This window comes from Salvelinus fontinalis, chromosome 2 (genome assembly GCF_029448725.1).
Source record: "Salvelinus fontinalis isolate EN_2023a chromosome 2, ASM2944872v1, whole genome shotgun sequence".
Lineage (NCBI taxonomy): Eukaryota > Metazoa > Chordata > Actinopteri > Salmoniformes > Salmonidae > Salvelinus > Salvelinus fontinalis.
The window spans coordinates 62,423,939-62,447,503 of record NC_074666.1 but is presented as its reverse complement, the minus strand read 5'-3'; the positions used below and the strand labels follow the sequence as shown (position 1 = coordinate 62,447,503).

At 39.2% G+C, this 23,565-nt stretch overlaps 1 protein-coding gene across 3 annotated transcripts; it reads right to left on the bottom strand.

The window, feature by feature from the left end:
- Nucleotides 1-470: 470 nt before the first annotated feature.
- Nucleotides 471-22,813, bottom strand: LOC129822840 (sideroflexin-5-like). Of its 3 annotated transcripts, XM_055881292.1 has the most exons (14): nucleotides 22,590-22,813; nucleotides 11,781-11,849; nucleotides 11,320-11,397; nucleotides 11,098-11,124; nucleotides 9,413-9,467; nucleotides 9,288-9,313; nucleotides 9,009-9,062; nucleotides 8,799-8,855; nucleotides 8,198-8,263; nucleotides 7,797-7,887; nucleotides 6,810-6,925; nucleotides 4,314-4,399; nucleotides 3,894-4,011; nucleotides 471-3,691 (listed from the first exon to the last, which is right to left on the bottom strand). In XM_055881292.1, the coding sequence occupies exons 1-14, from the start codon at nucleotides 22,644-22,646 to the stop codon at nucleotides 3,614-3,616; spliced, it is 978 nt and encodes a 325-aa protein (XP_055737267.1). In that variant the 5' UTR covers nucleotides 22,647-22,813; the 3' UTR covers nucleotides 471-3,613. The 3 variants fall into 3 exon arrangements, with proteins under 3 accessions (XP_055737267.1, XP_055737275.1, XP_055737284.1); XM_055881300.1 differs by lacking the exons at nucleotides 11,098-11,124; nucleotides 11,320-11,397; XM_055881309.1 differs by lacking the exons at nucleotides 11,098-11,124; nucleotides 11,320-11,397; nucleotides 22,590-22,813 and adding an exon at nucleotides 17,466-18,346.
- Between the last annotated feature and the right edge of the window lie 752 nt (nucleotides 22,814-23,565).

Here is a 23,565-nt window from a genome sequence, read left to right as displayed (position 1 = left end):
GAAGCGTCTACCCGTAGGCATTTAGTGGCCTCTAGCGGTTGATTTAGGTAGTGTTTTTATAGTAAACAGTTTGTTTAAAATTAGTGCCCTGCAAAATTCTGACATGATTTTATCTTCGATGAAATGTAATGAATTATATCATGCACGCCAAACTTTTTTCCAATATTTTACAGCACCCTCACTGTCACGCAAAGGTAGATGGCTCACTGTCACACATACATGCATTTGACAGAAGACAAATAAAAGTTCATTTACCATATTACTAAACATTTTGACATGCCATTGAATCATAGATAACATTTAGTACATTTTGAGTAGCAGAAAATACATAGAATAGAATCCTTAATTGAAACAATAAAGCAGTCACCCTACCTCTGATTTGGTTAAAAGCTGAGTGATGATGGGTCTGGAAAACTGTCTCCACTTTCAAAATCATAGACAGAGCTATTGATGCAAGGACTGACCATCCATGATATAACAATTATAGTTTTAATCATGTTGAGGCTACACAGTATTTGTTTACATTTACATTGTTTACAAACATTGGAGTAAAACAATCTTATATTTTGGGTTCTGATGGGGTACAGTTGAACTAAACTAATGAGGCATTTATAAGTTATATTCTTCAAGAATTAATGGATATATATAATTAAGTTAAGTCCAAAAATGGATGTAGCAACTAAGTATTCCAGTTTTAAATATGTACAGGAGGTAATGGATAGCACATTGGTTAGTACAATATATTCTGGTAATAATGTTATATACACACAAAAACATTTTACTGTGCAATATAACTGTGCCCCAGTTATTTAACTTCTTCAAACAGTCAATACTGTATTGTACCCTTTCTCATTCAATTATCATCGGGAAAGGAATGTACAAAAATCTAAAAACGTAGAATAGAAATCTTTATTTTTTAGCAACCATGGTCCACAAACCGACTTCCTCTAGAATGTCCTAGAATGGCCCTAGTCAAGAAACATACCTAGGCTGCATCCCGATTCTCAACCCTTCTCCCCAAGTGTGCACTTGCACATTCCCCATCATAGTGGTGGAATCTTACTCCAGCCAACACTTACACCAATCCAATGCTTTTAAATCCATGATGGTGCACACTTCGGGAGGAGGGTGGAGAACTGGGATTCAACCATAGCTTGTGGTACAGGGTGTAGAGGCTAGGGGCCGTTGCTGGACAGGGCCCTCTTTGTACTCTTTACATCAGACTCAAGTAGCCTACAGAGTAGCCTAGCTTGCTCTTTCACATTACACAATGCTTTCATAAAGTATTCACACCCCTAGACTATTTCCAACATTTTGTTATGTCACAGCCTGAATTTAAAATGGATTAAATTGAGATTATGTTTACAGACAATATATTTTGAATGAAATAGAACAGTAGAATGAAGATGATTACAGGATGGCCATCTTTTGATATACAGTGACTTCAGAAAGTATTCACACCCCTTGACTTTTTCCACATTTTGTGTCACTGGCCTACACACAATAACCCATAACGTCAATGTGGAATGTTTTTAGATTTTTAAAAGCAAATTCATTAAAAATGAAAAGCTGAAATGTCTTGAGTCAATAAGTATTCAACCCCTTTGTTATGGCAAGCCTAAATAAGTTCAGGAGAAAATATTTGCAAAACAAGTTACATAATAAAGTTGCATTGACTCACTCTGTGTGCAAGAATAGTGTTTAACATGATTTTTGAATGACTACCTCCTCTCTGTACCCCACACATACAGATAATTGTAAGGTCCCTTTAGCCGAGCAGTGAATTTCAAATACAGATTCAAACACCAGGGAGGTTTTCCAATGCCTCAAAATAAGGGCACCTATTGGTAGATAAAACAAACAAACAAAAAAAACAAACATTGAATATAGGTCAGTCCCTGGATGGGAGACCAGATGCTGCTGGAAGTGGTGTTGGAGGGCCAGTAGGAGGCACTCTTTCCTCTGGTCTAAAAAAAATATCCCAATGCCCCAGGGCAGTGATTGGGGACACTGCCCTGTGTAGGGTGCCGTCTTTCGGATGGGACGTTAAACGGGTGTCCTGACTCTCTGAGGTCATTAAAGATCCCATGGCACTTATCGTAAGAGTAGGGGTGTTAACCCCGGTGTCCTGGCTAAATTCCCAATCTGGCCCTCAAACCATCATGGTCACCTAATAATCCCCAGTTTACAATTGGCTCATTCATCCCCCTCCTCTCCCCTGTAACTACTCCCCAGGTCGTTGCTGCAAATGAGAATGTGTTCTCAGTCAACTTACCTGGTAAAATAACGGTAAAATAAATAAAATAAAAAATAAATAAAAAAATCCCTTTGAGCATGGTGAACTTAATAATTACACTTTGGATGGTGTATCAATACACCCAGTTACTACAAAGATACAGGCGTCCTTCCTAACTCAGTTGCCGGAGAGGAAGGAAATCGCTCAGGGATTACCCCATGACGCCGGCCAATGGTGACTTGAAAACAGTTACAGAGTTTAATGGCTGTGATAGGAGAAAACGGAGGATGGATCAACAACCTTTTAGCAGGACAATAACCTAAAACACAAGGCCAAATATACACTGGAGTTGCTTACCAAGACAACATTGAATGTTCCTGAGTGGCCTACTTCCAGTTGACTTAATTAGGCTTGAAAATGTATGGCTAGACTTAAATGGATGTTTAGCAATGATCAACAACCAACTTGACAGAGCTTGAAGAATAAAAAAAAAAGAATGTGTAAATATTGTACAATCCAGGTGTGCAAAGCTCTTAGAGACTTACAGCTGTAATCACTGCCAAAGGTGATTCTAACATGTGAGTGACTCAGGGGTGTGAATATATATATTTCTGTATTTAATTCCCAATAAAGTTGCAAACATTTCTAAAAACATGTTTTCACTTTGTCATTATGGGGTATTGTGTGTAGATGGGTGAGAGAAAACAAATCTATCTAATCCATTTTTAATTCAGGCTGTAACAAGACAATGTGGAATAAGTCAAGGGGTATGTAACAGTCTATCTGGATCTATCACTCAACACTGATTGATGTGATTGTAAAACTATTTTAGATTTTATTTTTTACTTTAGAAAAAAACAACTTTGGGTCAACAATAAAAACATCTCATAAAAATGTAAACAATTGGGTTGATCAGCATGACCAATTGCGAAATAGCTGGTATGGGCATAACATTATAAAGTTTCATCATAACATATTACTACGATATTGTTCTGTTAACCTCCCTCAATCCTTACTGATTTGCATAATTTTCACAATCCATGGAATGTGTTGTATTAAAACCATTGATTAAGACAGTACATTATCTATGCTACACTATTTTAATGCAGCAAAAAGTGCCTGGAGCTGTTACCATGTTAGGCTATGGGAGACAGAGATCCAGGGTGAAGTTTCTCCTAGGTTCAGATCTGGGATAAGCTTCCCTTCCCCAATCCATTAGTGGGAAAATACAAAACTGAGCCAAGATCAGCGTCTAGGGGCAACTTCACCCTACACCAGAGAGAGACCTGGAGTGTCAGTTACAGCCAGTCAAAAAGGAGGCTAATTTGCACCGCTGTTCAGTGCCCTGTCCTCTACTCTCTCCTCGGGGGCCAGTCATCACAGTCCCTTGTTGTAGGTCACCACCTTGCAATCGGTTGCCATTGCAATCTCCGGCTCAAGCTGAGACACCTCTATCTGTTGAAGTTGGCCAGAGAAAGATGTAAGCACACAATACGCCTACCAACCGTCTGCAACACCTAATAGCCCGTCACAGTACCTCTAAACCCAGAACCTTTATCATTCGTTCTTAATTACAAGAGAGACAAGTGAAGTGTGTATGAGGTTAATTCCTCCCAGCTGTCCAGCTAGCCTTCCGGGATAGCAGCAGCAGTAGTACCTGAGACATCTGTGGGAATAGGCTGATGGCCAGGGGCAGGGAGAGGCTGAAGGTAGCCAGACACACCAGGCTGTGGATGGGCAGCAACAGCCTCCGATTCGTCTGCAGCAATGGAAGTCTAACAGACATGAAGGGAAGCACACATTTGATATTGGCATTTGTATTGAGTACAATCTCAACACTAATACAACATTTCTTACACATGATTACAATAGTAATTGTCAACACCTCCACCCTGCCAAAAAATGAAATGGCACAGAATGTTCATCTGTTGAAAACATTGTCCTATCCGGGACCCTATTTTTCAGGCTTTACGTATTGGGATGACCATAACTCAACTGACACTATTCTGACATTAATGCAGGGACTAGACAAGGCAGTACACTAAATATTTCTGAACCATCTAGAAGCATGACATACTTTTCTAGGTAGGACATAATGATGGGAGGAAGGACAAAGATTGGCATCGGGAGGACCACTCTGGTAAAGGCCGTCTCCATAATTGCCTGGGGGGAAAGAACAATATTGTGCACATGCTTCAATTCAAAACATTGCAATATGTTGGATTAAATTCCACATCCCATGAGGTTTGAAGGATGCAGCATATGGACATATGAGGAAAAACACAAATATGTTAGACTAATAATAAATTATAATTTACTTCCTTTATTGAACCTCATATGAAGAATCATACTGACTTCAGTCACAGACAGACTATTCAGAAACTGATTCTCCACACATTAAAAATACACATTTTGCATCGAATATAAAATATCAACAGTTTGCAGACAAAATATTTTGCCAGGAACAGAGAACTAAATAGAACACTAGAATGGCCATGATTACAGGATGGCCATCTTGGTCAGGGTATCTTTCATTCTAAATACTGATTGAATATGCTAAAACAATGAATTTGATATACAGTGCTTTCAGAAAGTATTCAAGCACCTTGACTTTTCCACATTTTGTGTTACTGCCTGAATTTAAAATTGTCTGGCCTACACACAATAGCCCATAATCTCAAAGTGGAATTATGTTTTCAGAATTTTTTATTCATTAATTAAAAATGAAAAGCTGAAATGTTATGGCAAGCCTAAATAAGTTCATAAGTAAATATTTGCTTAACAAGTCACATAAGTTGCATGGATTCACTCTGTGTGCAATAATAGTGTTTAACATGATTTTTGAATGACTACCTCATCTGTGCACCCCACACATACAGACAATTGTAAAGGTCCCTCAGTCGAGCAGTGAATGTTAAACACAGATTCAACCACAAAGACCAGGGAGGTTTTCCAATGCCTCGCAAAGACGGGCACCTATTGGTAGTTGGGTAAAAATAAAAAGCAGACATTGAATATCTCTTTGAGCACGGTGGTTATTAATTACACTTTGAATGGTGTATTAATACACCCAGTCACTACAAAGATACAGGTGTCCTTCCTCACTCAGTTGCTGGAGAGGAAGGAAACCGCTCAGTGATTTCACAATGAGGCCAATGGTGACTTTAAAACAGTTTAATGGCCATGATAGGAGAAAACAGGATGGATCAACAACATTGTAGTTACTCCACAATACTAACTTAAATGACAGAGTGAAAAGAAGGGAGCCTGTACAGAATACAAAATATTCAAAAAAACATGCATCCTGTTTGCAATAAGGCACTAAAGTAAAACTACAAAAAATGTGGCAAAGAAATTAACTTTATGTCCTGAATACAACGTGTTATGTTTGGGACAAATCCAACACATCGCCGAGTACCACTTTTCACATTTTAAAGCACGTTGGTGTCTGCATCATGTTATGGGTATGCTTGTCATCGGTAAGGACTAGGGAGTTTTTTTTTCAATAAAAATAGATGGAATAGAGCTAGGGGAAATCCTAGAGGAAAACCTGTTTCAGTCTGCTTTCAAACAAACACGGAGATAAATTTACCTTTCAGCAGGACAATAATCTACAACACAAGGCCAAATATATACAATGGAGTTGGTTACCAAGACAATATGGAAAGTTCTTGAGATGCCTAGTTACAGTCTTGACTTAAATCGTCTTAAAAATCTATGGCAAGACTTGAAAATGGCTGTCTATCAATGATCAACAACCAACTTGATAGAGCTTAAAGATTAATAATACATGTAATAAATGTACAAATATTGTCATAGTAGGGGCACCCTCTGAAAAATCTCAATTCAAAAAATATATTAATAAAATATACAGTACCAGTCAAAAGTTTGGACACACCTACTCATTCAAGGGTTTTTCTTTATTTGAACTATTTTCTACATAACAGTGAAGACATCAAAACTATGAAATAACACATATGGAATCATGTAGTAAGCATAAAAAGTGTTAAACAAATCAAAATATATTTTATATTTGAGATTCTTCAAAATAGCCACCCTTTGCCTTGAAGACAGCTTTGAACACTCTTGGCATTCTCTCAACCAGCTTCATGAGGTAGTCACCTGAAATGCATTTCGATTAACAGGTGTGCCGCCTTAATGCGTTTCAGCCAATCAGTTGTGTTGTGACAAGGTAGGGTTGATATACAGAAGATAGCCCTATTTGGTAAAAGACCAAGTCCATATTATGAGCTGTTCTTGTCATAATTATTATTCTACAATGTAGAAAGTAGTAAAAATAAAGAAAAACACTTGAATGAGTAGGTGTGTCCAAACTTTTGACTGATGCTGTATATTAGCGGACCGATTTGGACGTCTTTTTTCTGGCTTTAACACAACAAAATGTGGAATAAGTCAAGAGGTATGCATACTTTCTGAAGGCACTGTATCTGCACAGTATGCTTGATAGCTAGCTAGTGGAATGACTTCATTCATTTTCTCTCTATGGCCAGGAAGGAAACAGTGTTCTTATAAAGGCTTGTGTGAGAGGTCTCACTGATGACAAGCCACTCACATGTTTGGCAGCAATCTTTGAGGAGCCCAATATGTTCCCATTTTCGTCCAGCACGTCGACGCCCTCCGACAGCTCATTGTGCCTCATGAGGCCCACGTTGCAAATGTTGGCACTGGCTGAGTAAGCAGAGAATACTGGTCGTGACAGTGGCAATGCCTGACATTCAGCTGAGATTGAGACCTACCCATTTGAATACTCTTAAAAACATATCTTTCCTTCCTCCCATTCTTGAAGCAAATCACTAATCTGACACTACGAGACAACTAGAATAGTCGGATAGGTGCAGTGAAATGTTTATTTTTTTACAGGGTCAGCCATAGTAGTACGGCGACCCAGTAGCAAATTAGGGTTGAGTGCCTTGCTCACGGGCACATCAGATCTTTCACCTTGTCAACTCCAGTTTTTGAACCAACGACGCTCTAACCGCTAGGCTCCCTGCCGCCGACTACTTAAGGGATGGCAGGAAGGAAGGATGCATTTTAAGAGTATTCCAACAGGGCCAATGTATCCATTTCATCTTGATTTGTTTGGCGTATTCCACTTCAGCACGTGAGGTCTATAGACAGGCTCTTAGTAAGCACATAGGTTTCACATTTACAACTGGGGAGAGCGTATAGTACAACCTTGACAATCTTGAACAGAGATCTATGTAGTAGGATAGCTATTAGCTACACAATGCTAACCATACAAAGCGTATGGAGAAGAAACCAGCAGCAAAACTCTGCCTCTGACACCAATTTATTTGCAGCTCTTGTTAAAGGTGATTTATCCCTGTGATTGATGCATTTATAGCAAAGCTCTATTAATAAAAAGCAGACCTACATACAGTACAGACGGAGAATGATCCCAAAAGTAAACGCAGTGCAGCCTATTAATTTGCACCTGTAGCTCATATTACATTGTGATAAACTGATGTTAAATCAAGCCTAGATGTTCACATTAACACTATATTAATGTGTTTTTATTTAATTATTTACGAATACTTACCCACAGCTGGGAAAGGGATGAGTCTCTGTATTATCATCCGGGTTGCTGGACTCAACCTGTTGGCTTTCTGAATCAGTACATTCAGTCCTACCTAAACAACACAGCACAAACGTTAGGATACACTCGAAAACCACAGGAGGCTGCTGAGGGGAGGGCGGCTCATAATAATGGCTGGAATGGAATGGTATCAAACACATGGAAACCATGTATTTGATGTGTTTCATACTATTCCATTCATTCCGTTTCAGCCATCACTATGAGCCTGTCCTCCCCAATTAAAGTGCTATTGGCCGCCTGTGCTCTAAACCCATTTAACACGTTACATATAGCAGAAATAGGCAGGACAGAATCGCTGAAACTGAATATTCATTACCATAAATGTATAATAATCATCAACTGACCGCAAGGGAGACAGCACTGGTCACAGCTCCGAAGTAACCTTGAAGAAACGTGGATGACGGTGTAGGCTAATATGAACAACAACATGAATGACTTAGTATCTCACAGCCTCTTACGTAAGACTCACTAACACCGGCTAAGATCGCTCTCTTGAATACCAAAACCGTGAATGAAAAAATGTACACTTTGACATCAGTCATATGTTCAAAACACTTTCTATACTGTACATCTGGGTGGTGTTAATTCGAGCAAACCATAGCTAAACGTTTTTGCAACGGAAAACAAACATGTAAGTCTCTTATTGCACAAGTCCAGGTAGTCCCTCGCTGTTTCAGTCCATTTCCTTCTATTTGGTGCCTAATGGACATGAGCCATGGCTAAATTGAAGGAAATCTACAGTACCAGATGCAGGAGACGCAGTGCTAGTTTCTATGGAGCAGCACAGTATGTGGACCAAAAAACACTTACACAGAATTGTAATTCAATAGCTTTTCTGCGAATCAAGCCATAAATAATATAAATGGTCCTCTCATACACTACCTTTGTAGCATCATACACTACCTTGGTAGCATCATACACTACCTTGGTAGCATCATACACTACCTTAGTAGCATTGCGGTTTGAGTAGTTGACACAGGCATTGTGACTCTGGTTAAGCCACTGAAAGGAGAAAAATATATAGAAATAAATAAATAAATAAAAATCAGTGAAATTCAATTACATCACTTTACCTCACTGGGAAGGAGAGCGTATCCAATGTGGATATTAACATGGGACCGGTATTGTTGAAAAGGTTGCTTGTCGTGTCTTTACCTGCCAGAAAATGGTGGATACCACAGTCTGATTTGGAAGAAGAAGGCCCACAACCTAGATGAGGCCAGATAGAGAGACAATAGTGCAACTGCTCTAGTCCTGCAAGGTCTCCAGAATGACTGCTTCCCTCAACCCCAAAAAGTCAGTACAACCAACAGTTAAACAAATAACCATAACAGCTGTTACACGTATTTACATACAGTAATCAACTTCAGGACAAAGTTGAATATTGTATCTATAGACACATGAAATACAGTAATAATTTCATATAAGACTTACAATTGGTGTTCCAAATGGGACATAACCTGTTTAGATGCAAAAATATATATAAAATCAGTGTCAAAATTACCATTAACAAAATAAAAGTCACTCTGGTGAAAATCTTCCTGACATTCGTTCCATACCTGACATTCGAAAAGGCATGAAAATCTTCTCTCCTGTGTCAGGATGAATAATGGCCTGCATTCAGATATGAGAAAGAGTTTGACATCATCATGCTTCAAAGAAGAGAGGGAAAATGTATGTATGGCAATACATACAGTTGAAGCCAGAAGTTTACATACACTTAGGTTGGAGTAATTAAAACTCGTTTTTCAACCACTCCACAAATTTCTTGTTAACAAACTATAGCTTTGGCAAGTTGTTAGGACATCTACTTTGTGCTTGACACAAGTAATTTTTCCAACAATTGTTTACAGACAATTTATTTCACTTATAATTCACTGTATCACATTTCCAGTGGGTCAGAAGTTTACATACACTAAGTTGACTGTGCCTTTAAACAGCTTGGAAAATTCCAGAAAATTATGTCATGGCTTTAGAAGCTTCTGATAGGCTAATTGACATAATTTCAGTCAATTGGAGTCAATTTCAAGGCCGACCTTCAAACTCAGTGCATCTTTGCTTGACATCAGGGGAAAATCAAAAGAAATCAGCCAAGACCTCAGAAAGAAAATTGTAGACCTCCACAAGTCTGGTTCATCCTTGGGATCAATTTCCAAACGCCTGAAGGTACCACATTCATATGTACAAACAATAGTACGCAAGTACAAGCACCATGGGACCACGTCGCCGTCATACCACTCAGGAAATACAATTTGATTTGAAAGGAGACGCGTTCTGTCTCCTAGAGATGAACATACTTAGGTGCAAAAAGTGCAAATCAATCCCAGAACAACATCAAAAGACCTTGTGAAGATTCTGGAGGAAACAGGTACAAAAGTATCTATATGGGGACAAAGATCGTACTTTTTGGAGAAATGACCTCTGTTCTGATGAAACAAAAATAGAACTGTTTGGCCATAAAGGGGGAAGCCTGCTAGCTGAGGAACACCATCCCAACCGTGAAGAACAGGGGTGGCAGCAGGGACTAGGGACTGGTGACTGGTGCAGGGACTAGTGCACTTCACAAAATAGATGGCATCATGAGAAAGGAAAATTATGTGGATATACTGAAGCAACATCTCAAGACATCTGTCAGGAAGTTAAAGCTTGGTCGCAAATAGGTCTTCCAAATGGACAATGACCCCAAGCATGCTTCCAAAGTTGTGGCAAAATGGCTTAAGGACAACAAAGTCAAGGTATTAGAGTGGCCATCACAAAGCCCTGACCTCAATCCAATATAACATTACTGGGCGGAACTGAAAAAGCATGTGCGAGCAAGGATGCATACAAACTTGCCTCAGTTACACCAGCTCTGTCAGGAGGAATGGGCCAAAATTCACCCAACTTATTGTGGGACGCTTGTGGAAAGCGTTTGACCCAAGTTAAACAATTTAAAAGCAATGCTACCAAATACTAATTGAGTGTATGTAAACTTCTGACCCACTGGGAATGTGATGAAATAAATAAAAGCTGAAATAAATCATTCTCTCTACTATTATTCTGACATTTCACATTCTTAAAATAAAGTGGTGATCCTAACTGACCTAAGACAGGGAATTTTTACTGGGATTAAATGTCAGGAATTGTGAAAAACTGAGTTTAAATGTATTTGGCTAAGGTGTATGTAAACGTCCGACTTCAACTGTACATGGGGTCAAAATGTGGTCAGACTGCTTTATACGAACAGACGTGTGCCACAACTTACCTGCTTGACCTTTTGGGCTTCCCATAGCTAAATAGTAATTAAAAAAAACACAGCTGTTTCAGTGCAGAGCAGTGAGGGGAAATGTTGGGCAGCTGAATGTATGGAGTGTTACAGCTACATATTGCAAGCGTCATAAACATTATGCTTAACATCAAATTACATTTTGGAAAAGTATATATTCTGTAACACTGACAAGGGAATTTCTGATAACAAAAAGCTAACCTGTAGATCAGAAACTCCAGGTGGTAGTGTTCCATGTTTAAATTCATCCAGGAGCTTAATGCATTCGGTCAATCGTCTCTGGAGAGATAAGTGTCATTTGAGTCAACAAGATAATTAAAAATAGGTAGTTAGGTTTCGAGTTAATGTGTTATCTCATAGAAGGAAATAGGGCTTCTTTTGCCCAGTGGGCCTGTCCCAAAATTATTTTGAGCAGAATTAACAATGGGCTAACAATGGGGCCTTTGAGGGAAAAATGGGCTGGTGTATGAGAAATTTGTGGGCCAATTTTTGTTCCCAGTCCGACCCTGTGTTATCTGATTTGATTCCAGATCTAAAGTATTGGACGGTATTCTCCTGTTGCCACAGTTCCCAAGTCTCATATATAAATCTGGTATTTTACAAAAAACAATTGCTGAAGTAGTAAAACAGTACGTGGATTGATGTTTTCAAATGTACCTTACCTCAGACACAAAGAGTGTGCTGGGGTCAATGATCTCTACAAAGTGTTTCAGCCGGCCAAGAAATGAACTCTGGAAAAGACAAAGCAAGTAGTTAATTCTTGATGAACTAATGCAATACCAAATCTTAACACCCCATCTCTCTGTAAATAGGTAGCACACTTGTACGTGAGGGGGACAGAATGAGGGGGAAATCAGGGGAAAGAGGGAGAGAACATCTTCAATGGCTACGTACATTATCAGTGGTGCACAGAGTGGGTGGGACCTCGCAGGACAAAACTCAAACCACCCAATTCATTCCTTTATTGAATACCATTAATGATAGTAACTTAATTGCTTGTGCACATCTTCAATAATCCAGTCCCACTCTAAACAAAAGATAACTTTTAAGGCTCAACGAAGCATTCATAAACCCTTCATAAGGCAAATATGGATGCCTCAGAAATCCTCCATAAGCAAATCACATGTTATGTGAAGGGTGACAAAAAGGTTAGGCAACATTTTCCAAAGCAGCAAACGTAAGGACAATTTATATCAACCTTTAAGTAGTATTATATTACTTACAAATGCTTTGTGAAGCTATGTAGGGCTTATGAATACTTTATGAATGCCTTAATACATTTGTCGTATAGTCATTAAGCAGATGATCTTTAATAACGTGTCGTTTGTAGGTACCCAAATTCAACATTTAAATAATGAATCAACGTCTCAATTTCAAATGATGTGGATTGAAGAGAAGTGGTTAAGCTGCTAACTGTTGTTTAGAGTTAAATTACTAGAAAATATTTGAGGGATACAAAGTAAGACAGAACAGATGTGTGGGTTGACTCTTAAGACAGTGCACTTGAGCATGTTTTCGTCACCCCTCTATCGCAGAGTCCTTCTTACTTGGTTATATGTTTCTTGTGTCTCTTGGTATCTTTCCAATATATAACTCTTATTCAGAGGTGTAAAGTACTTAAGTAAAAATACAACTTAATTATTTTGGGGGGGTATCTGTACTTTACTTTTTATATTTGACAACTTTTACTTCACTACATTCCTAAAGAAAATAATGTACATTTTACTCCATACATTTTCCCTGAAATGTACTCGTTACATTTCGAATGGCTAGCAGGACAAATTCATGCACTTATCAAGAGAACATCCATGGTCATCCCTATTACCTCTGATCTGGCGGACTCAATAAACACAAATGCTTAGTTTTTTTGCAAATGATGTCTGAGTGTTGGAGTGTGAACCTGGCTATCCGTAAATAAATTAAAACAAGAAAATGGTGCAGTCTGGTTTGCTTAATATAGGGAATTTTAAATGATTTATACTTACTCTCAATACTTTAGTATATTTTAGCTATTACATTTAATTTTGATACTTAAGTATATTTAAAACCTTCAGACTTTTACTCAAGTAGTATTTTACTGGGTGACTTTCACTTTTACTTGAGTAATTCTCAATTAAGGCATCTTTACTTTTACTCAAGTATGACAGTTTGGGTACTTTTTTCACCACTGCTCTTATTTTATATTTATTTTTAGAATGAGATATACACTACCGTTCAAAAGTTTGAGGTCACTTAGAAATGTCCTTGTTTTTGAAAGAAAAGCACATTTTATGTCCATTAAAATAACATCAAATTGATCAGAAATACAGTGTAGACATTGTTAATGTTGTAAATGACTATTGTAGTTGGAAAAGGCAGATTTTTTATGGAATATCTATGTAGGTGTACAGAGGCCCATTATCAGCAACCATCTCTCCTGTGTTCCAGTGGCACATTGTGTTAGCTAATCCAAGTTTATCGTTTTAAAAGGCTAATTGATCATTAGAAAACACTTTGGCAATTATGTTAGCACATCTGAAAACTGTTGTTCTGATTAAAGAAGCATTAAAACTGACCTTCTTTAGACTAATTGAGTATCTGGAGCATCAGCATTTGTGGGTTCGATTACAGGCTCAAAATGGCCAGAAACAAATAACTTTCTTCTGAAACTCGTCAGTCTATTCTTGTTCTGAGAAATGAAGGCTATTCCAAATGGCCAAGAAACTGAAGATCTCGTACCGGCAGAGTTCCTCTGTCCAGTGTGTGTTTTTTCCCCCCATCTTAATCTTTTCTTTTTATTGGCCAGTCTGAGATATGGCTTTTTCCTTTGCAACTCTGCCTAGAAGGCCAGCATCCCGGAGTCACCTCTTCACTGTTGATGTTGAGACTGGTGTTTTGCGGGTACTATTTAATGAAGCTGCCAGTTGAGGACTTGTGAGGCGTCTGTTTCTCAAACCACTCCACTTTCTATTCTGGTTAGAGCCAGTTTTCTCTGTTCTGTGAAGGGAGTAGTATACAGTGTTGTACGAGATCTTCAGTTTCTTGGCAATTTCTCACATGGAATAGCCTTCACACACACACACACACACACACACACACACACACACACACACACACACACACACAGTGGCAAGAAAAAGTATGTGAACCCTTTGGAATTATCTGGACAGTTTTGTAGGGGTTGATACATTTTTTATACATTTTTCATAAGGTAAAATCAAGTCTGAAATTTCTAAGTGTAAATTACTAACTTCAGAAGCCTTTTTCAGCCTCAAATACACTACAAGTTATCCAGCAACAGGGTGATCAAATTAAGATCTTGCCTCTGTAAACATGGACTGTGAAGACATTTATATATGGGCTGTGAAGACATATATATATGGGCTGTGAGGACACGGAATAACAAAAGGATACACAGATTATGCAGAAGTCCAGTTAATTCCAAAGAGTTCACATACTTTTTCTTGCCACTGTATATATAAAAACCCTTGTCTAACTATTCTGAACTTTAATGTATTTGTACGTTTATGTGGGCCTCAGGAAGAGTAGCTGCTGCATGTGCAGTAGCTAATGGGGATCCTAATGAACTAAACTAAACTTGGTGGTGAAATATTTTGTTTTTCCCTTCCCCTTACTAGATGGGCCCGGCCGTACATTGTGAGCCAACAGTTTGAAAAGGCCTGATGGCAGTGCATGCCAAGATTCAATTTGGCAAACCAGATGGACTGAAACATGGCAGCTTCAATCAGATGCCTTCAAGCCATGCATCACTTATGAAAGGCAGGAGACGAATGGCAAAAGACAGGAGAGTTCGTACCTCCATCTTCATTATCTTTCGTACATTCCGTTTTAATTGAAAACACACTCCTCCATCTCTAATGACATGTAATTGTGAAGAATGCAGTAGCTACCGTTCTGTAAATCTGTGTATCCTTGTTATTCAGTGTCCTCACAGCCCATATATAAATGTCTTCACAGCCCATGTATACAGATAGTTGTAGTGTACTTGAAGATGAAAAAGGCTTCTGAAGTTAGCAATTTACACTTTGAAATTTCAGACTTGATTTTACCTTAAGAAAAATGTATCAATCCCTACAAAATTGTCCATTAATTATAACCCACAATATAATTCAAATTTCCTGTTGATGCAGGATTGTTTTTCTGCTGTAGCCAACTGGCTCAAATTAAGTTCCTACATCTGCAGCGCTGCTGTAGCTCCAGTTTTGTCTGGGAGAAGAGCACAGGCTCCATGTGAGAAGACTGCTTTAATTATGCATGTGCTACAGTTCTCCAGAGAATACACAACACACAGCTAGCAGAGATGTATCACGGGCAGCAGCAAAAGGAGTCAGTGAGATTCAAGACCTGGCCTAATTTTAACTGGTATAATGCAACAAACTGAAAATGTTACTGCATATGCCTTTTTTACTGTAAGCCAACCTGTGCTGAAGATTTTTGGGCCACAACATATGGATGGATGCTCTATTCGTGAAACAATTAAACCTTCGATCACCCATTGATAAATGCAGCGTTTGACATCAAATGACTGGATGCTTGTAATGATAAAAATCTAAATTGCTATTGCAGGATGATTCAATGTTTCACATGAACACAATTATTTTGGTTTTGCAATTTCATCAGAGGTTGCGAAATGGAGGTCTAAATAGACTTAAGCCTCTTGGAGCTGTGAGAAGAGACTACTTGGAGCCATGCAATAGCCCGTGTAAATGACTATCTTTCAAGTATCAAGTTCATTAGTCTTATGTACGGGATACACATGGTATACATCGTCCTACGGAATTCTTACTTGCAGGTTCCTTCCCGACAATGCAACAATAAGAAATAAGAACACAAAGTAATGGCTCAGTAGAATAAACATTTTAGCATAAGTATAATACAGGAAGGCACAATTTTGTCCAATATTTACACATGTTTTGGGGAAGGGGGCATTGTGTGTGTGTGCCAAAGTGCTGAGCGAATGGTGTTTTTTGAGGTCGATTCTGTGTCGGTTGGTTTTCGATTACGCTACTTTTTTTTCAACATTAAATGCACTATGCACTAAAATATAAGTCCCATGATGGTAGTGACTGCCCATTACTGCTTATCACTTATTAACTCCAGTCTAATTTATTCACATTACTTTAAAATATTTAAATTGTGTATACTACATTTGTTTAATTTGATGACTTTATTATTTCATTCCAAGTCATCATCTCTATAGAGCTGCGAGCTATGCTGTCTGACAAAAATCACTATTTTAGTAGTTCTTCAATGTAAATAAGGCATACTTTTATGACTGCTGAATACTATTTATTAATCGCTTAGTTAATGTATTTTCAGGTAAAGATACTTCATGAAGCAAATACTCTCTACCCCCTTATTATACCTCGGTGTCTATCCCTCTCGATCACGCATTCTGTCTCTTTTACGTAGCAGGCATAAAAAAACACAGAACGGACAAGTAGGCGTGCAATGGATTATGGTCATTGTAATTAATTACCACATTTTCTGTGCAAAACTATGTAGAATATAGGCCTATTGGAATCTACAACTCCCTACTATATCACATAGTTCTGGTTTGATCTGATATATCTCTAGAAAAGCTGTCCATTGACCTCAGAAAAAAACGAATTGACATTTTGGTTAATCGCACTAGTGTTGCATGAATGAGTGTGTGTGTGTGTGTGTGTGCTAAGCAGGGTGGGTAGGTTACTTTCTAAATGTAATCTTCTACAGTTATTAATTACCTGTCCAAAACTGTAATCAGTAATAACTTTAGGATTACCCAAACTCAGTATTGTAATCTGATTACTTTCAGGTACTTTTTGATCACTTTCCCCTTAAGAGGCTCAGGTTAGTAGCTGGCACAGCCACAAAGTCATACAATTTGATTTTAAACCTAACCTTAACCACACTGCTAACCCTAATGCCTAACTATAACCTTAAATTAATACCAAAATACTTTTACAATATAGCTTATTTTGACTTTGCAGCTAACAGAAATCGCTCAGTTCTGCCTTTATTATGGAGGACTGATTGGGCTCATTGCTTTGAGTTGAAAAATAAATCCTGCTCTCGGAATGGCATGCTTGAACACTACCGAAAAAGTGCTATTTGCGCGTGAAAAACAAGATGGTCATTTTCCATGAAAAAAATAAAAGCCCCACTCCTGGTCTTCTTAAATTAAACGTGTTTTTGACAGTATGGAACTCAAACTTTCATTCCATTAGCCTGGGATCCGGACTATGCAGCTGTTGCAACAGCGTATTTTTCACTGGCTGTCCACCGGAGGCATATTCATTACTCTGATTCTGATGCAAAACGTTTCTTAAACAGAAGCAAACGGAATGAAACAGGGAGGGACCTACCTGAATTTGTTCAATAGAAACTCTTGTTTTGCTCTTCTTGCTTCCGTGTGATTCTTAAACTGTAAACGGTTTCTCTAATAAATATACACATGGTCGCAAAAACAATGATTGATAGGCAGCTTAAACTTCTTCAATTCAACCATTATTGGGTTAAAATACACATACATTTGTGAACATCAATCCACAACAACCACAATCCGTAAGGCGCAAATAAATGAGAGCAGCAGTGTGATTCACATCAATGTGCTATGTAGTCTAGATATCAATAATAACAGATATCAGTATCGTCCGTCCGTTGGTTACGTACCAAGGCTGTAGTCCTTATCTCCAAACGTTTATTCAAGTAGGATTATCTTTGGATGCCAACAGCAGTCGCACCATTGGAATACAAAGCTTGGACTGTAGCCTACAAAAGCCTATTCCTTCTCTTTTCCCGTGATCCATCAAATGCATTTGGTGCGTCATAGTGGTCTCTGATTTGTGGTCAGACTCGCTCAGGCAGAACAAACTTAAAACATGCGCCTTTTTAAAAATACTGATTGGAATGTCATTGAGAAAACAGAAAGGTGTCCCCAAAATAATTCTGAATTTAAAAGTTATCCTAGAAGTAATATTCTAGTTTTTCAAAAATATCTGTAATCTGATTACAATATTTTAGCTGGTAATGAATTGCAGTTAGTTTTTTTTGTAATCCGTTACACCCCAACCTTGGTGCTGAGGTGCGGAGAGTCAGTGCAAGTGGTCCTTCTAGTGGCTTGTAGATGGAAACTGTCCCTGAGCATGTTGGCATCAGACCTCATGAGCCGATACAGTCTGCCCAATGAGTGAATAGGGAGTGAATAGCTCATGGCTGGGGTGTGTGGGTCCTTGATGCTGCAGGCCTTTCTCAGGCACCATTTTGAGTAGATGTCCTGGATGGGTGGGAGCATGGTCCCAGTGATGTACACATATGTCTTCACCACCCACTGGAGGGCCATGTGGTTGTGGATGGAGCAATTCCCGTATCAGGCCGTGATGCAACTGGTCAGGACCCTCTATATTTTGAAGAGGTAGTATTTGGAGAGGACTGGGTGGCATGCCGATTTTCTTCAGCTGTGTGTAGAGACGCAGTTGCACCCTCTTGACAAGAGTGGTGGTGTTGTGGTCCATGTCAAGTCCTCGTGAGGTGGACGCCAATAAACTTAAAACTGCTGACTCTCTCTACTGCAGTCCCGTTGATGTGGATCGGGGCATGTTACCTCCTCTGCTTCCTGAAGTCAACAATCAACTCCTTGGTTTTGCTGAAGTTGAGGGAGAGGTTGTTGTCCTGGCACCACAATGCCAGTTCACATACCTCCCCTTATAGGCTGACTCGTCGTTGTTGGTTATCAGGCCTACAACCATGGTGTCGTCAGCAAACTTGATGGAGTTGTGTCATTCAAAACCACTCAGTTGTGGGTTGAATGCTGAACTGTAGTCAATAAACAGCATTCTCACATACAGTGCATTCGAAAAGTATTCAGACTAGGGATGCACAATATATCGGGTGAGCATATCGGAATCGGACAATATTAGTGGTACGCACAACGTGCTAACGTCCAACCTCGAAATATAAAATCAGTCAATGGAAATAAATCAGTCAATTGAAATAAATTCATTAGGGCCTAATCTATGGATTTCATTTTTAAATGGCGCTTTACATGACTGGGCAGGGGCACAGCCATGGGTGGTCCAGGAAAGGGCATAGTCTGTCTAAGGGTAGACAGACCATTAATCTTGCACACATTGCAACAGGATAACCCAGATTCTTAGGAGATGAACTATCTGATGTTAGCCTGGCTATCAAAACTCCTTGCTCCAGCCGAACACTACACCACACCCATGGAGGATAGTTTCTTCTTCGCAATGAGTCTGGATAGTCCCAGTCGGTATTAGATAGAACGACGAGGTCCCGCCGCCTATGGGGAAAACAACCTGGGGTTACCCCATTGGCTACATGTAGCATAATTGGGCACCGGGTCCCCACATTTCCCATGCAGAATAGCCTGAGGCCACAGGGCTCTTCTCGCAGGCTCTATTTCCCTATGTGGGAGCACTGCGAACCACAGGTCGGGATTTCTGACCTGGTTACATTGAACAATACAGCAGCTTTTTGGTATGTTTTGTTGTTTGCTTTCTCCAATTTGGGGGAGCAGTACCTTAAGACCTGAATACCTCCCTGACGAATTCTAGAACGCAAACACTTTCTAACCGTTCTGATTGGTCCCAGCAACCGGTGGGTTGGGCCAGAGCCAGAACACAAATGGGTAAAGCGCCATTTAAAAATGTCATTAGCTTTGATAATCTGATTGGTTAAAGATTATTCAATCACTGATGACTTTGTTTTGTACAACACCCCTCATTTTGTACAACACCCCTCACCTCAAACATAGCGCAGCAGAATAATTTAGTTTGAGTCATTAGAAGAGGTATATTTAAATGGTTGGAAGTAGGGATGCACGATCGGTGAACATATCGGAATCGGAAGATATTAGCTAAAAATGCCAACATCGGTATCGATGTCTAGTTTAACGCCGATGTGGAAAACCGATGTCAAAGCTGATGTGTATACATATATAACGTAGGTACATGACTGAACAACTGATCAGCGAAACAGCACAGCAAGTAAGTGGGAAAAAAAGTATGTTTTACTGGTTATGGGGACATATACGTAAATGCCAACAAAATAACGTGTTGGTCAGTGTGGTGTGTGTGTGTGTGTAACCTTTATTTAACTAGGCAAGTTGGTTAAGAACAAATTCTTATTTACAATGACGTCACGTAAAATTTGGCGCTATACATGCAACATAGCATTCCTAAACAAGCCCACAATGTCTGCTGTTTGGATCGAACAGTCAACAAGTCGAGCAGTCATTTGAAAGATTAACAAAATTTCAGCGAGACAACTCATAGGCGAAATCCATTAAAGCCAAGATAATGGTATTCATTGCCCTTGACAATTAACCGTTCTCTGTCGTGGGTGATGTTGGCTTTCAAGTGCTCTATTTTTCAGATGTTGCCCTACCAGAGTTACACATTAATAGCATCACTGCTATTAGCCTCACGACATACATACGATGGAACGCCGTTTGGTTCTTTGCGTGTCAAAAAAGATACAGTAGCACTGGAAAAGCTGTACAAAAAAAGTCTGTAAAAAAGCAAACACCGGCCACGAACGATGTGTTTACAATACCGCGTTGGTAATAAAGTATAATTTGTTCGACCGCAACTTCTGAGGTAGCTAGCTTTAGCAACTTAACCCTGTTGCCCAAAGCTAACGTTATAAGCAGCCAGCTAGCTTCATCTGGCTAATGAGGCGTGACCGGACCATGTCATGTGTTGTGAAGCTAGCCACAAAAAGGATTAGGCACAATAGTGGAATTTGCGGTTTTCCTTCAAAATAAAAGTATATCATTGACAGTGATGCAAATAAATACAAATAGTAAAATTATGCCATACTTTTATTTTGAAGGCTAACCGCAAAGTCCACTATTGTGGCTAATCCTCATTGTGGCTAGCTTCACATAGATGGGTCCGACCATTAATCAAATAAGAACAGAATTATAAATGAGGGTTATTTTAGACGATGACACCTAGTTATATAGTTAGCTAGCTAACTACAGCTATTGAAACAGATTGTCGTTTTGCTATGTTTTTGGGGAAGAACATTGTTTGCATCCATGAGCTAGTAAGCTTTTATTTTATGACCAGCACTGTAGGTGCGCGAGACAACTTACCAGCATCATAGCATACGTATCGATGAATCGTTGTGACATATGAAATACGAGTGATAGTGTAATCAATGTGTAATAACTACGTAAAAAATATATGAACGCGTTAAATTATTATGTGACGTGCAGTCATATTCAGGTCCTGATTGGTCAACAAGCTTATTTGACACGTCGAATAGTGTTAAATAGTATATTTTTTGACACGCAAAGACCCAAACGCCGTTCCATAGAAATCCTGGTTGAGAATGAAACGACTGAACAAATGATCAACGAAACAGCACAGCAAGTAAGTGAAAAAAAATGGTTTTGAATATGTTTTACTGGTAATGGGGACATATACGTAAATGCCAACAAAATAACTTTTTGGTCAGTGTGGTGTGTGTGTGTGTGTGTAACCTTTATTTAACTAGGCAAGTTGGTTAAGAACAAATTCTTATTTACAATGACGGCCTACCCCGGCCAAATCCGGACGAGGCTGGGCCAATTGTGCGCCGCCCTATGGGACTCCCAATCACGGCCGGATGTGATACAGCTTGGATTTGAACCAGGGACTGTAGTGACGCCTCTTGCACTGAGATGCAGTGCCTTGGACCTCTGCGTCCGTGTGTGTTAACTATTTAAACTGTACTAGAATGCTTAAAAAGCCAGTAAAATTTTAAATATCAGTTCGCTTTATCGGTATCGTTTTTTTTGGCAAGGAAAATAAGTATTGACCAAAAATGTCATATCGGTGCATCACTAGCTGGAAGGAACACTTTTTTTTTTAAACAAAATGATGAGGCCTACATAAATTCTTACTTGTCACTTTTTTATCCCTCATGAAAGTTTCAGATTATGCCCGAGAGATAAAAAGGGACAAAAATAATCCGGATGTCACATAAAAAGTAATAATAAAGCTATTCAATTATATTTAGGCTGTTCTATATGCCTATTCAGTGCAATCTGCTCAAGTGTAATAAAGAACCTGAAAAAAATCTAGAACATTTTAAGCAATTTTTCTTTAAGTAAGAATAATGCTGATTTACAGGTCAGGCACGCAAAAAAATTGGATCCATTATTAGGACCATAGGATGGGGCGGCCAACCCGGCTATCATCTCCGAAACACATCCCCACCCCTCGTTTTCGCTACTTGTTAATTTCAAGAAAGTAGGATACTTTCTTGCATTTGCACAGCACATAAACAGGATTGCGCTACAAAGATTTTAGAAACATGTATCGTGCGGACATCAGAGGCAACTTTCGCTACAAAGGCACAAGCAGCGAGCATAATGATGTTATCGCAGGCAGAGGTCGGATCTATAGTGTTTTTTTGCATTCTTAGAGACACCAAACAATGGGATTAATGATACAAAAAAGTCCAAAAATATGCTTTACCTGATCATATCGAGGTCTTCCAAGTTGGAATGCAGGACAGGCTGCAGATTCCGCCATGAGAACGGATAAGTATTTGGTTATAAATAAAGTCAATCATGAAACGGGATTTTTAAGTAGTGAACTGGCTATACTCCAGTGAAACTAGAAAAGCAATTAATCGCAATGTTACTTGGGAGGTGTAGTTTCTGCCATCTCCAGTTACACAGCGAAAGTTATACAAGATGACTACACATCCCAAATAATTGATCATTTGAAAATAGGTTGCATAACTGTTTTTGTGGTATGGCAGAGAGGAAGAGGCGAAGCGAGAGGTTTTACTTCGCCCAAAATCTGTCCATGAAAATAAGGGACACACTCTTTTCACTGCATTTCGCCCGGTGTGCAAGGACTGCTCGGCGTGCGTCCACGTTGCGTCCACGTTCAACCGAGAACCCTCGATGTGTAATGTCTAGCAAACCAAAAAGACCAATTCCGCTATCAAGCCAATATACTAGTTTACCTGAATGAAATAGGCCGAAATTAAACTGATTAAACTAGATTGAATCTCATTTAACATGCAATAAAACCTATAGGCTACTTACTGTCAATCACTGACTGACATTAATTAATTACACTAAAAGTATGTGGACACCTGCTCGTCGAATATCTCATTCCAAAATCATGGGCGTTAATATAGAGTTGGTTCTCCCTTTGCTGCTATAACAGCCTCCACTCTTCTGTGAAGGCTTTCCACTAGATGTTGGAACATTGCTGTGAGGACTCGCTTCCATTCAGCCACGAGCATTAGTGAGATTGGGCACTGATGTTGGGCGATTAGGCCTGGCTTGCAGTCTGCGTTCCAATTCATCCCAAATGTGTTTAATGGGGTTGAGGTCAGGGCTCTGTACAGGCCAGTTGCCTCTGTGCTGACGTGGCTTCCAGAGACAGTTTGGAACTTGGTAGTGAGTGTTGCAACTGAGGACAGACGATGTTTACA

Excerpts from the sequence above, each read along its gene's own strand:
- LOC129822840 (XM_055881292.1), bottom strand. The coding sequence starts at position 22,646 with ATGGCGGAATCTGCAGCCTGTCCTGCATTCCAACTTGGAAGACCTCGA. Across the intron at positions 9,314-9,412 it reads CATGCCTTTTCGAATGTCAG|GTTATGTCCCATTTGGAACA; the intron begins GTATGGAACGAA and ends GCATCTAAACAG. Across the intron at positions 8,856-9,008 it reads TATCCACCATTTTCTGGCAG|TGGCTTAACCAGAGTCACAA; the intron begins GTAAAGACACGA and ends TTCTCCTTTCAG.